This window comes from Lagenorhynchus albirostris, chromosome 13 (genome assembly GCF_949774975.1).
Source record: "Lagenorhynchus albirostris chromosome 13, mLagAlb1.1, whole genome shotgun sequence".
NCBI lineage: Eukaryota > Metazoa > Chordata > Mammalia > Artiodactyla > Delphinidae > Lagenorhynchus > Lagenorhynchus albirostris.
The window spans coordinates 2592737-2605660 of record NC_083107.1 but is presented as its reverse complement, the minus strand read 5'-3'; the positions used below and the strand labels follow the sequence as shown (position 1 = coordinate 2605660).

Here is a 12924-nt window from a genome sequence, read left to right as displayed (position 1 = left end):
CTCAAGTGCTCTCATAGAGCCTGAATTTTTTCCCCAAATTTTAGTCTCAGTTTTTTAATCTATATAAGCATTTGTTAGGGAATCTTAAAGTTTTAGGAATTAAAACAGATAAATGTTTAAGCTCCCAAACGAGTAGGTGAGCAGGGCTTCTCTTAGTAACATCATCACTCACGTCACTCACCTGCGCAGTCGTGTCAGACAGCGTGGGCCTGTGATGTGCCAAAGACAGTTCCTTAGTTTCCATACTGACCTCGGTGTCCTTGCTGGAGATGGCGGGGTTAGATTATCAGCCTCTAAATTTTCTTTAGCTCTTATAATACAGCTATTATTTATAATATCGTTGACTCTTGAACAATGTGGAGGTTGGGATTTTCCCAGCACAGTGGAAAATCTGAGTACAACCTTACCGATGGCTCTTTGTATCGAGTTTCCTCATCGAGGGGTCCGACCACTGTGGATGGTGGAGGTCTGTAGTATTTACTGTTGAAAAAAATCCACGTGTCAGCAGGCCTGCACAGCTCAAACCCATGTTGTTCAAAGGTCAACTGTAGTACTACTTTTGTAGCATCCCTGTTTTTTATTTGGTTACTTTGGAACATTTGTTCAAAGAAAACAATATTAGATTTAGGTCGTTTCATACCTGTTTTCTATTGTAGGACTTGTTTCATTCCTGTTGGAACAGCATCCCTGTTGAAGCAGTATTGTTACAAATTCCAGTTAACTCTGCCCTTCCGAGCTCTTGTTGTGTCCATCCACACCAGCCTGGGCTTGCTCCGCTAGTGTGCAGTCCAAGGGGTAACATCCACCTCTCAGCGTCACTGTGTGACGCTAACCTTTACTTGGGGGGTCCAGAAAGCTGCAGTGTCAGACCAAACAAGCAAACGCGATATTCAATATTCATCAGCTTTTCTAAGTAAAATTCCTAAGAGCTATGAAGGCAAAAGCAGTCCCTTGTTTGTGAGTGAGAAGAAGGTCCAGGGCAGTCTGCCTGCTCCAGCCTCTGGTTCTGGCCCTGCCCGGACCGCATGGGTGCTCACTGGCTGTGGAGGGAAGCGGGCCTGACTGGTCTGTGGGGTGTCACCTGGCAGGACCCTGCAGCCGAGGGAACTGCAGGCAGAGTGCGTGTCTCAGTGGGAAAATGTCGAGTGTGGTTTCAGTGACTTTAAAACTCACGGCGTCAGGACGAGCACAAACCTCATACAGATACAGCACAGTACACTTTCCTTAGTGACCCCAACGGCGCTTGATAGTTGCTTGGGAAGACCTGTTAATATTGCATCTGATCATGGAATCCAGAGAGGTGGATTCAGTGGATTAAAGGAGTTCTCCCAGCTTTGACTTCGTTATGAGGTTATGTTCAAGCCTCACAAAATTCCCGGGAGACAAGCAGGGTCAGCACACAGCTGGGGTGTGCCGTTGTGCCTGAGCAGAAGAGGCCTGAACCTGCTCTCACAGAGCATCTGAGTGGCGGAGACGCTAGCGTTTCTGCATCTGGTGTGGGTCTCACACACGCCCAGAATGTGAGCAGCCTGTAACGTTGTGTATCTTCGCAGTGAACCTAACTCCACCTCTCGTGCTGTGCCTTAGAGAACAGCTGATGTTCCCTTTCCACTTCCTCGACCGGCTTGGAGAACACGACGTGACCTGCACGGTGTCGGGGGGCGGGCGGGCGGCGCAGGCGGGGGCCATCCGCTTGGCGACGGCGAGAGCCTTGTGCAGCTTTGTCACCGAGGACGAGGTCGAGTGGATGCGCCAAGGTGCGAGTTCAGGTCGGGGGGCGGGGGGACGGGGGACCCTCGAGTCTGCATCCGACTCCGTTTTGTGTCGGGCACGTGAGCGGTGGCTTTTGTTTTACTACAGAAATTTGTAATTGTTATCCGATTTAATGATGGAACCCCTAAGGTGTTTCTCTCCAAAGTTATTGGAGATTCCTTTTCCACGGTGATATTAGTTCGAATTTTATTTCCCTTACTCACTCTGTGTGACCCTGTCACCTAGCCGTGAATTCCGGAGTCTCTGCACAGGGGGAGAAGGGTTCTACGATCAATATGTTCGTCAGGGCCCTGCGTCCGCATTTCACAGTCAGTCGGGGCAGCTCTAGCTGAGGAGTGTCTTCCCACCATTTGTGAAGGAGGAAAGCACTGCGGGCACTGCCGACCGGCTGTGTGGCCTCAGCAAGGCCCCCGGCGCCTCTGGGTCCAGGAGCCCCTCTGGGCAAGTGACGTGGGCCCTGCCCCTGCCCTCCCACTGCGCCGCTGGGGTTCTGATCCCACGCTGCAGATAGGGCCACCCGTAGCTTAGGCAAGTTAATTTTTTTAAACCTCTAAAAATCCATTTGCTTATAAACAGTTCACCATTTTGTAGGACTCATATCTAGTCATTAAAATCATTTGATAGGACCTCACTTAACAATTCTGCTAGTTTTGAGTTTCTGTGCATATTGAAAAGTAATAAAGCATCATTACTTATCATTTAAACTAGAATGTAGACAGGTCTTGTTTGCCTTCCGCACAAAACATTGTGTTATTCCACACCCCCTAAGTACAAGTAAATGCGAGAGCTATGGGTATATGACAAGCGTAAAATGTGAATTTTGCCTGTGCTGTGTGGCCATTGAAAGTACCTTAATAAAGGACAGAAGCCTCGCATACAGTGAAGAGAAGCGCTAGTGCTGGAAGGTGACAAAGACAGAAACTCCGGTCTGTTTCCGTATTTACAAACACAGTTAAAGAGTTTTCTCGTCGCTGGTGTTCTTGTGGTCGTTACCAACACCCGACACGGGCCACCACTGGGCACTCCCATCGGGGCCGTACGCTGAGAGTGACTCGTTTATTGCTCAGAAGCTGTAATTACTCCTGGTGGTGGGAGACCGGGAGCTTCCAGTCTAAACTGACTTTACTCTTCTGGAACCAACGCCTTGTGCTGAGAACACAACTCTAAAACCTTTTTTAGATTCTGAAACAAAGTACCAAGAAATATTATTCTCACACAAATTAGAAAAGTAAGTTTCTTTTCTCAGGTATGTTTGATAAGTCCTATGCTACGTGTCGGTGTATGCACGGGCACTGTTACTGTGTGGTGTGTGTATACTTCCACACACTTCGCCACCCAGGAGGTTTTGCTTCTCTCCCTCTTGAAACTTTCACACCTGTAGTAGTAAGTGCGCCGGGCAAGTTCCCTGGCAGTGAGTAGCGACTGGCACAGCGGAGCAGCTTTGTCTTAAGTTGAACAAGTTTAAAAACCAACAGGGAGTCGTATCTCTCGTAGGAGAGGAAAAGCAGACTCAAGCAATGTGCCTGGTGTTTGTCTCGGAAGCTGGGAAGATAGCTTAGGGGAGTGAAAGCGGACTGCTGTCCTGAGTTGTACACGAGGCTGGGAACTGCTTCTGGGCCTGGGCGCTCTTCCTCTGACGGCAGGAGCTGCCGGTTCAGGCGCTTCTCCTGCCTTCCTGCGCTTTCCATGGTTCATAAAGGCGTCTCTTTTTATGCTGCAGCGGGACTGCTTACTGCCGATCCCCGTGTCAGAGAGCGGAAGAAGCCGGGCCAGGAGGGAGCCCGCAGGAAGTTCACCTGGAAGAAGCGCTGAGTGTCTGGGCGGGAAAGGAGGGGCGCTGTGCACCTGGCACGCGGCGGACGCGCAGGAGGCAGGCGCCGGCCGGGTGAAGCAGCACCGTCACACGTTGGAGTTGGGAGCTGATTTATGCTAAATGCAGTGTCGTAAAGGTCACCTTCTCAAAATCATTATTTAAAACTGTTTAGCTTTGTTCCGCTGCTTTACTTTAAAACTTTTTCAGAAGAGAGCTTTAAAGCATAACTCAGAGTCTTGGCACATTTGACCTGAAAGGAGCATTCAGCAAAATCCAATCAAGAGACCGCCTTTTGCGGACGGAAAGGCCCAGCCCCACACATCTGACCCAGCAGAGCCGCACTGCTAACTTAATGACAGGACGGACTTGGACTCACTCGTTTTCCCAGAGAGCAGTTGTTACAACATATCTTCCAAAACTGAGGGATGAGAGTCCTTGTTGAGAAGAGTGAAGCCCCTGGAGCGTCTTTGTCAGGAGCCCAGCTGAGCCTCTGCGGAGGACAACAGGCCAGTCCCCCCTCCAAGCCCCCGGCAACCACCATTCCACTCTCTGTTTGAGTGTGACTTTTTTTTTTTTTTTTAAAGATTCTACGTATAAGTGATACCACGCCTGAGTTTGCCTTTCTCTTTCTGGCTTATTTCACTTAGCATAGTACCTTCCAAGCTGGGTACAGACTTGCGGTTACAGTATGAATTAGTTCTGAGGATCTGGCTTTAGCGTGTCTGTGAAACCTTGAAGTAGTTCCAGGGTTCTATACATGCGTCACTTTTCCTGGGCTACGTAGTTCCATTGCTCTCACAAGATGCCCAGAGGGGTCCCTCCCTATGATACTGAGAACCACGGGCATGAGGAGGGTTTGGGGGGGGGGGTTTAAGGACAATAAGTCCGCCCTTTGTGTGCAGCCCTAGATCCAGCAGGTGAAGCAGACACCATGGTGAGATCTTGGGCCTGACCTGGTGGGAGCAGGGGTCAAGGGTATTGGTCATAATCTTTGTCTGGCTAGGAGGAGGGTTACATGAGTGTCCACTTTACTGTACCTTTCAAATGTGATACGTGTGATTTTTATTATGAACCATTTTATGATAAAAGTGAATGAACGACTGCCGTGAGTTGGGATGTAGGAGCTCGAGAACAGTCTCCGGGCTTATGTGTGACCTCGGGCAGCTGACCTCCTCACAGCTGGGTGGTCGCTTGTGAGGAGGGGAGCACAGCAGCCCCTGTCCAGGGTTAGAGGGTTCAGTAAAATCCACAGGAGCCGTGGAGCCCAGAGCAGGTCCCCTGTCAGTGTGGGTTGTGATTTTCCTCAAGAAACCCCTCCTTAACCGCTGTCATTTGCTTAAACCCAAGTGCACAGGATCTCAGTTGGACGAGGGAAGGAGTGGGGGTCATGGTGTAAGCAGGCAGTTTCCTTGAAAATGAATGACAGTTCACTACCTTGACTCCTCAGAAGAAACAGAAACACGATGCTGTACGTGGGGTAGCTGAGTGCTGTAGACCGAGTGTTTCCATGTATCTGTTAAGACGTCCAGGCTACACTCGATCCAGCAGCCCCACTGACACAGATGCCCAGCCCTCACACACCACAGGAGGCGGCAGCCGCGAGGAGCTCTCAGTGTTTGTAAGGGAGGGGCAGCACCTTGTGTTTGCATGAGTGTTGATGTCAAGCGCCTCTACCGGGAAGCCTGTGACCCATTCCTCCAAATCAACAGTCAAGGGGCCATAAAAATCATCATCATCTCACAGAAATACTGCCACCTTCTTTGGTGACCAACTTTGTGAGCTACAGAAGATGTTCTTCTTATTGTAAGCCTTTGGTTAAGACACCAGGAACGCATTACTGAAAACTGAAAGTAATCTTTGAGCACTAAGCTATGAAAACTGCTGAGCTTCAACACTGAGCAAAATATTGTCAGAATTTTTTTCTGTCATTTCTCGGAAAATATAAATTACTATAGAGGTGCAAAATGTGGGGAAAAAAACAATTCAAGTCATATCAGTGTATTCCTTCCTTCAGCACAGGCCATTAGCTTTTTAAACTAAATAATAACATTTATAATATATATTTCAAAAAAGGAACCATACGGTAGAATTAGGTAGTTCATTAGAATCAGAAGGTATTTAAAGGCCATGATTTTTGGAGTGAAGGCCTGCTTTAACCATGTGTTTCCAGACGTCTTGGGGCCTTGCTGCCTGGAGGGAGGGCCCCTCCCAGGGTTAGCGGGTCCCTGGCCACAGTAAACCACATGCCTGCCGCGTGCCTTTCAGGCGGTCACTTGCTGGCCTGTTGGCCTCCTCATACCTGATCCTGATAAAACCTGGGTTTTACGCAGGGCCTCAGCCTTTCAGGCACTGTTCCTGCAGTAGCAGAATACGGGGTCCTAGTCTTGCTGTGTTAGTGCTTTTTCTTACTCAATTTTTATTCATCAGACATTTATTTAACAAGTTATAAATACAAACCAGACAGGTTCCTTCTAGGAAATTTTCTTTAACGGATGGGAGGAGACCCCTTTAATAAAGCGGTAAATTCTTGTTACTTTTCGTGAAATCACTGCTACTTTAGCTTTAACAAAAGTTAGGACCACTTTTGGATCTTCTATGAAAACTGTTCATGAGAACTCCAAATTTATTCCTTTTTCATTTTCCCAAGACTTGATTGTACTTCTCTTAAAAATGATTGAAACCTCCGCGGGGGAGCCAGCCTCACGGTGTGAGGTCCTTCTCTCCAAGTCGAGAATGCGAGAGTCACACAAACTCTCCTGATGGCGTTCGAACCCTGTAGACTTCTCCGCCGAGGACACCGTCGTCCCTGTTCCCGCTCGGGGTCCCCCACTATTACACTGAATTTTGTATTGCCTTGAAGTGAGGGGAAGGTGGTAGAGGAGAGGCGTGTTTCACGGCGATTTGCAGAGAAAGGAAAGGGAGCTGGACACTGCACATCGGTAGGTGGTTGTGTTTGGCTATATGAGGACCTGTCGGTGGCAGGTGGCAAGAACCCCAGACTTGGGCTGTCTTTACACTGAAAAGGGGGACTTATTGGGAGGTTCTCAGGGTTTCTGGGCTGGGCAGACATCCTGCAGGATGGGGGCCGTGTCCCAGGTCTCCCGGGCGCTCGGCTCCCAACCTGGCCTCTCACTTCTCGGGGTTCTTCCGACAGACTAGGGAGCTGGGGCCACTTCGGACCAAGGGCAGCTCCCACGGCAGCAGTGGTGGAGCGGGCGCAGGGACAGTCCTAGCAGACAGCAGGTCCCGTCCCTGAAGGTGGGACTTGTGCCCCAGGGTCAGGCCTGGGTCGCTGCAGAGCTTTGCAGAGTGGTCGTCGCCACAGCTGTGGGGGCCCCTCACCGCTAAGGAACACTGGCCTCCACCCACCTCCTCAGGCTCAGCCCTGCCTGCAGAGCCCCCCAGCCGCGCCGTCCCCCCCACTGCCTGGTGCCCGTGAGCGGCCCGGCCGCTGTCCCCAGCACCCCTTCCTCCCCTGCCGTCTGTTCCTCCCCAGCCCGAGCTCGCGGGCAGTGCGGGTCTGTGCGTGTTTCTCCCTGCAACAGAGGCAGCGGGAGGATTCTGCTGTCTGTGCCCAGCGCCCCTCACGCCAGGCTCGGGAGTCAGCATTCCCCCTGGGGGAAGGACGCCACTACCGACCCCTCGCTCAGACGTTCCGGTAGCTCGGGAGGTGGGGTCGGCCTGCTCATCTGCCTTGCACGTCTGGATTCTTCCATCAGTCCATGGCGTCTTTACTGCTGGCTCCTCTGGTTCCCCCAGGAAGGGGGTTACAAAAAGTAGTCAACAGAGTTTTTGTCCTCAAAGCTTAGAATTTGCGTCTCTAATTAGAAAAACAACAAACACAGAGAAAACAATTAGAAGGCAATTAGGTCCTGCTGAGAAGTGTTGACTGAGCAGTAATGACAGGGAGCTGAGGACGGGACCTCACCTGGCAGGTCGGCCGGGAGCTTCTGCGAGGCCTGGGGTGACACGTGCTCCAGAGACCACCGCCCTCCACCCACACCGAGCCTCCGCCCTCTGGTCTGAAAGATGGGGGCAGGATCCCTGCTTTCCAGGGCTCCGCGGCCCACTCAGAACTGGGGTGAGACACCTGGCAGTTTCCGAGACAGCAGGTCCTGGTGACTCTCCGTTGCCAGCGTCGACCAAAAACGTCAAAACTGCCTCGAGGAGGACGTGGGCCCTGCCCGGCGGGCAGCATTCAGAGATTGCGCCCCAGTTACTCTTGGTAGCCGCCCCCCTGCACATCCCCGGGGCCTTGTCTTCCTGAGGGAAGAAGTGACAGGAAGGCAGTGCCAACTGCGTGACGGTCTGAGCTGCGCCGTGGGCATCCCTGCATCCCTGAGACGGGCTGGCCTCAGCCGGCCTGGCTGGAACTCCTGTGGACGTTCCCTCTTCCAAGGGCCCTCCTGGGCCTGGCTTCTCTTCTCCCCAGCCGGCTGCCCACGGGTGGTGACAGGAGCGTCAGCCAGCTGCAGCCTGACACCCGGGTGCTGGAGGCTTTCTAGAGACATCTCTGCACACGAATGCCGTTCAAGCTAGAGGGCCTCCCATACATCATCAGCACTGGTTCTCTTTCAAGATGATGCGAATGTAAACCATGTAAAAATTCTCATCCATGTTGGAGCAATGGCATTAGGTGAAAACAAAGACTCCTCACCCTGGAAAGGCAGCGTATACAAGAGTACCATCCTGTAACGCTGAGGGGTTCGCGGAACCCCGGAAGTCCGTTCCTGGCCTGAGGGTCTCCACAGCGCCTCGTTGAGAATGCCCATTCAGTTCATGACAAGGATGGGACGAATTCAAAACTTTATGGTCATCTCAATTTTAGTGTCTGGGTTTCTTGTTCCTACCTTGAAATTACTTGTTTAAAGAGCATAGTGGGCTCGTTTTGGTCTTTATATATAGGCTTCCTAAACATAAGCTCCAGTATCCTCGTGTGGGATGGGATGGGCGTTTCTGACTGCCTGTGCGGCATCGCCCTCTGAGGTCTCCCCTGCCAACCACCCTCCTGCCCTCCCTGCCCCTCCTCTCCCTGTCCACCCCGTGCATTGGGATCTGCGGGGTCCATAGGGCAAGGGGCCAGCTCACCACCGTCATCTTGCCCTCATGTCCACATACTGCCTCAGAGACTCCCCGGCATGTGGGGAGAAATCACTTTGCATCTCAGAGGGTTTGCAGGGAGAATCTGGAGACCTACAATAAGCCACCCAAACTCCAAAGCGGATCTTTAAGTTACAAACTTAGCTGTCCCCACAGAGTGGAACCCACTCGTGGGTCACACAGATGAGAATTGAGATGTCCTGCTGGGCAGAGTGCATGACACAGGGCGGTTTGAGAGGTGACAGACAGGAGTGGCTCGGAGGGAATGGATGGGTATTTCTAAAACATCTAGTGTGTGGCTGTTACTACTCATTTCATCGTAGTACCAAGTCTTTCAGAATATTCTTCAATGATTTACTTAACTTCAGAGCTCAATAAATAGAGTAACAATAACTTGCTTGTGGTTTAGGAAATCTGTTTCCTTTAAATTAGAAAAATTAAAAAATGTGAACATTGAATAGTCTATACTTTTAATCTTATCAGGCGAGTGAACCCTAGCCTTAATGTTAAGGTGCTGCAGGCCGCCAGAAAGGAATGCTGCCTGCCCGTACCCTGGTTTTAACCCAGTGAGGTAAACCCTCGGGGTTGGACCTCTAGCCCACGGAACTGTAAGGCAGTAAATTAGTGCTGTTTTCAGCCATTATGCTTGTGGTTGGTTACAGCAGCCATAGAAAAGTAATGCAGGGGACTTCCCTGGCAGTCCAGTGGTTAGGACTGCACTTCCAATGCAGGGGGCATGGATCCCTGGTTGGTTGGGGAACTAAGATCCCACGTGCCGCGTGGCACGGCTGAAAGAAAGAAAGAATAGGTGTGAGCATAGGTTATTGTCGGAGATGAGGCTGGCGCAGGAACTCAGAGGTCCCCGAGCGAGTCACAGGAGGCAGGGCTTCTGGAAGAGATCTGTGCACTGAATCCCCGATGGAGCTCAGGCGACAGCCTTCCCTTAGGACGTTTCTGTAGCCAGTGCCCGAGGGAAGGCTCGTGTGGGCAATTTTACACCGTCTAATGGCTCTGCCTGCGAAGACTTGCTTATTTGGGGAAACATATTCTGGGATGCGCGAATTCTAAACCAAAAAATGAAAGTTTATTTTCCCACACACGTTACTCTGTGCACCTCTCTCCTGGACGGCTGGACTGGGCGTGGCTGCCTGGAGCCGGCTGGGTTTCAGGATGTGCCCTGCCTGGGGCCTTGGTAGCACTTCCAGCCTAGCTCCGGGGCACAAAGCGGGCTGACGCCTTCCAGAGCGAAGGTGCGGGGTCCCTCGCAGAGCCCTGCGCTCTTCCATTTACCCAACAGATGCTGATATACGCAGCCCCACGGTGAGTGCCGAGGAGGTTTAGGGACCAGAAACAAAAGCTTGCGTGCCGGCTGGGGGGACGATAAGGTGTTACGTGGCTGGCCTTGCGCGTGGTGGAGGGTGCCCTGGAGCAGGGAAGGGGGGTTGGGACTGGTACAGCGGGGTGGGGGGCAGCTGTTGCAGGGAGCCGTGAAGGCAGCGAGGAGTAAGCGCCGGAGGGCCCCGGTCGAGGGGCTGGCCTAATGCCAAACCCCGGGAGCTGGCAGGTGTGGGCGGAGCAGAGGGAGGAGGATAGTGAGAGGACAGGGCAGAGCCGGGCGGGGTGACGGGGAGGGCTGGAAGGCCATGGTTTCCCTGGCAGCAGACGGGAATCACTGCACGTTCTGAGCGGAGGCTGGCGCACCCTGTGTGTGCATCCGACCATCCTCGTGTTCGGGGGGCCTCGGGTGGAGCAGGGAATTCAGGCAGGAGGCAGTGCACCGAGTCAGGTGACGTCGCTGATGGCTGGGACCAGAGTGCAAGAAGCAGAGCTGGAGAGAGGGCTCAGACCCTGGGTTTTGAAAGCTTAAGTCCAAGATCAAGTCCCTCGTGATGTATGTGAAGTGTGTGTCATCCCATCCCGTTACTTTGTCAAGGTGACCCGTAACTACCAGGTCAGTGAATGGTGTAACCCCTATGGCGGTCAGTTGAAGCGTAGTAACCCAATCCCGTGTGGAGGGAACATTTTGAAGGTTAATAATGAGGTGAGGGACAAGTGAATAAGAAAGAAGGGGATGTTTCATCAGTGTTCTAGATCGTGGTTCTCAGACGGGCATCGGAGTCGTCTGGAGGACTTAAGACACGTTCCGGGCCCGCCCCCGCCCCCCCCCCCCCGAGTTTCGGCAGGAGGCCTAGAGCAGGCATTTCTAGCTGAGTTTGCATGTCCAGCTAGTTCCAGGCGATGCGGCTGCAGCCGGTCCGGGGATCACACACAGGGAAACCCTGCTCCAGGTGTGAAGTGTCCTCCGGAAGGGGCAGCAGAGGGGAGCTTAGGGCTCTTTCCGTCCAGCTGTCACCAGCCAGAGGCTTCCCCAGGGAGGCCACGTGCGCATGCTGGACAGTGAGAGACCACGGGCCCCAGGGGTCAGGGTCCCATTGGTGTGCAACCTCTGACACACACACCCCTTAACAGAGGTCCACAGAGGTTACCCTAATTGCTGGGTGAAAGGATTCTGAGTTTTTATTCACGCTAACGTGATCAGATACGGACTAGCTCTCATTCCTGAATTGTGTTGAGACGTTGATTCATTCGAAGTGAAAAAAGCAAGTGGTAACTATTTCTCTTCTATCAAAGAATATTCATGTATTACATGCCTGTATTTGACTTATAAAATGTATTTGTGTCCAGATATCTTTATGCCCGTATTTGACTTATAAAATCTGTTTGTGTCCAGATATCTTTATGCAGTGAAATTATTATTTTTTACTTTCTTCTTTCATGTGTGGTTTGAACTTTTTAAAGCTCATTCATAACTTTTATAACAGAAAATAGTGAATTTCGCCTTGAAGTGTCCAGATTTCTAGCGACTAGTACCCTGGTTTAACCACCAGGTGGAGTAGTTTACAACCGAATAGGCTACTCGGTGCAGAAAAGGCGAAGGGGGTGAGATTCCCGCCCTCTTCCCTAATTTCATCCAGGTGATTCCTGTACGCTGTAATGCCCCTTGGAAACATCAGGCATACTAATTATATTTTTAAATCTGTCTATTGCAGATGAATCTCTAAATTCTGATTTATGTTTCACGTGCTTACATTTGAATTTATAATGATCTCACCTATTAAATTGATTCCCTTTTACTATATTAGTTTCAGGTGCACAACATAATGATTTGATATTTGTACACAGGCACACCTCCTTTTATTGTGCTTCCCAGATATTGCATTTTTATATATGTATACAAATTGAAGGTTTGTGGCAACGCTGCATGGAGCAAGGCTGTTGGTGCCGTTTTCCCAAAGCATTTGCTCTCTGTGTATTTCTGTCACATTTTAGTAATTGTCGCAATATTTCAAACTTTTTCATTATTACCATATTTGTTAGGGTGATCTGTGATCAGTGATCTTTGATGTTACTATATTGTAATTGTTTGGGGGGCCCACGAGTCACACCCATGTAAGATGGTGAACTTAATGGATAAATGTGTGTGTGTTCTGACTGTCCACCGACCAGCTGTTCCCCATCTCTCTCCCTCTGCCCGGGCCTCCCTGCTCCCTGACACACAACAGTATTGAAATTCGGCCCATTAGTACCCTGCAGTGGCTTCTAGTGTTCAGGTGAGAGGAGGTTCACGCATCTCTCACTTTAAATCAAAAACTTGAAATGATGAAGCTTAATGAAGAAGGCATGTCGGAAGCCAAGGCAGGCTGAAAGCTAGGGTTCTTGTGCCAGACGGTTAGCCAAGTTGTGTATGCAGAGGAAACGTCCTTGAAGGAAATTAAAAGTGCCGCCCCGGTGAACACGCACAGACGTAAGAAAGCAAACAGCGCTATTGCTGACGTGGAGAGAGTTGTAGTGTCTGGATAGAAAATCCTAACAGTCACAACAGTCCCTTAAGCCAAAGCCTACTCCAGAGCAAGGCCCTAACTCTTTAACTCTGTGAAGGCTGGGAGAGGTGAAGAAGCTGCAGAAGAGAAGTTTGAAGCGAGCAGGTATTAGTTCATGAGGTTTAAGGAAGGAAGCCGCCTCCGTAACATAAAAGTACAAGGTGGGGACTTCCCTGGCGTCCAGTGGTTACGACTCCACGCTTCCGGTTCAGGGGGCGCGGTTTGATTCCTGGTTGGGGAAATAAGATCCCACATGCCACGCAGCGAGGCCAAAAGATCTTAAAAAATAAAACATAAAAAGTGCAGGGTGAAGCAGCAAGTGCTGATGTAGAAGCTGCAGCAAGTTATCCAGAAGAT

The 12924-nt window shown here is 50.9% G+C and overlaps 1 protein-coding gene across 2 annotated transcripts in view; it reads left to right on the top strand.

Annotated features, from left to right (window-relative positions):
* The window catches only part of MRPS9 (mitochondrial ribosomal protein S9), a 41770-nt gene extending 37082 nt beyond the window's left edge, over positions 1 to 4688 (top strand). Inside the window, exons 10-11 of one of the 2 annotated variants that reach the window (XM_060168519.1) lie at positions 1588 to 1757; positions 3494 to 4688. In XM_060168519.1, coding sequence (XP_060024502.1) covers positions 1588 to 1757; positions 3494 to 3585 — 262 coding nt within the window. In that variant the 3' untranslated portion in view covers positions 3586 to 4688. The remainder of the gene's footprint in view (positions 1 to 1587; positions 1758 to 3493) is intronic. The other variant, XM_060168520.1, reaches the window with a different exon arrangement.
* Positions 4689 to 12924: the final 8236 nt, after the last annotated feature.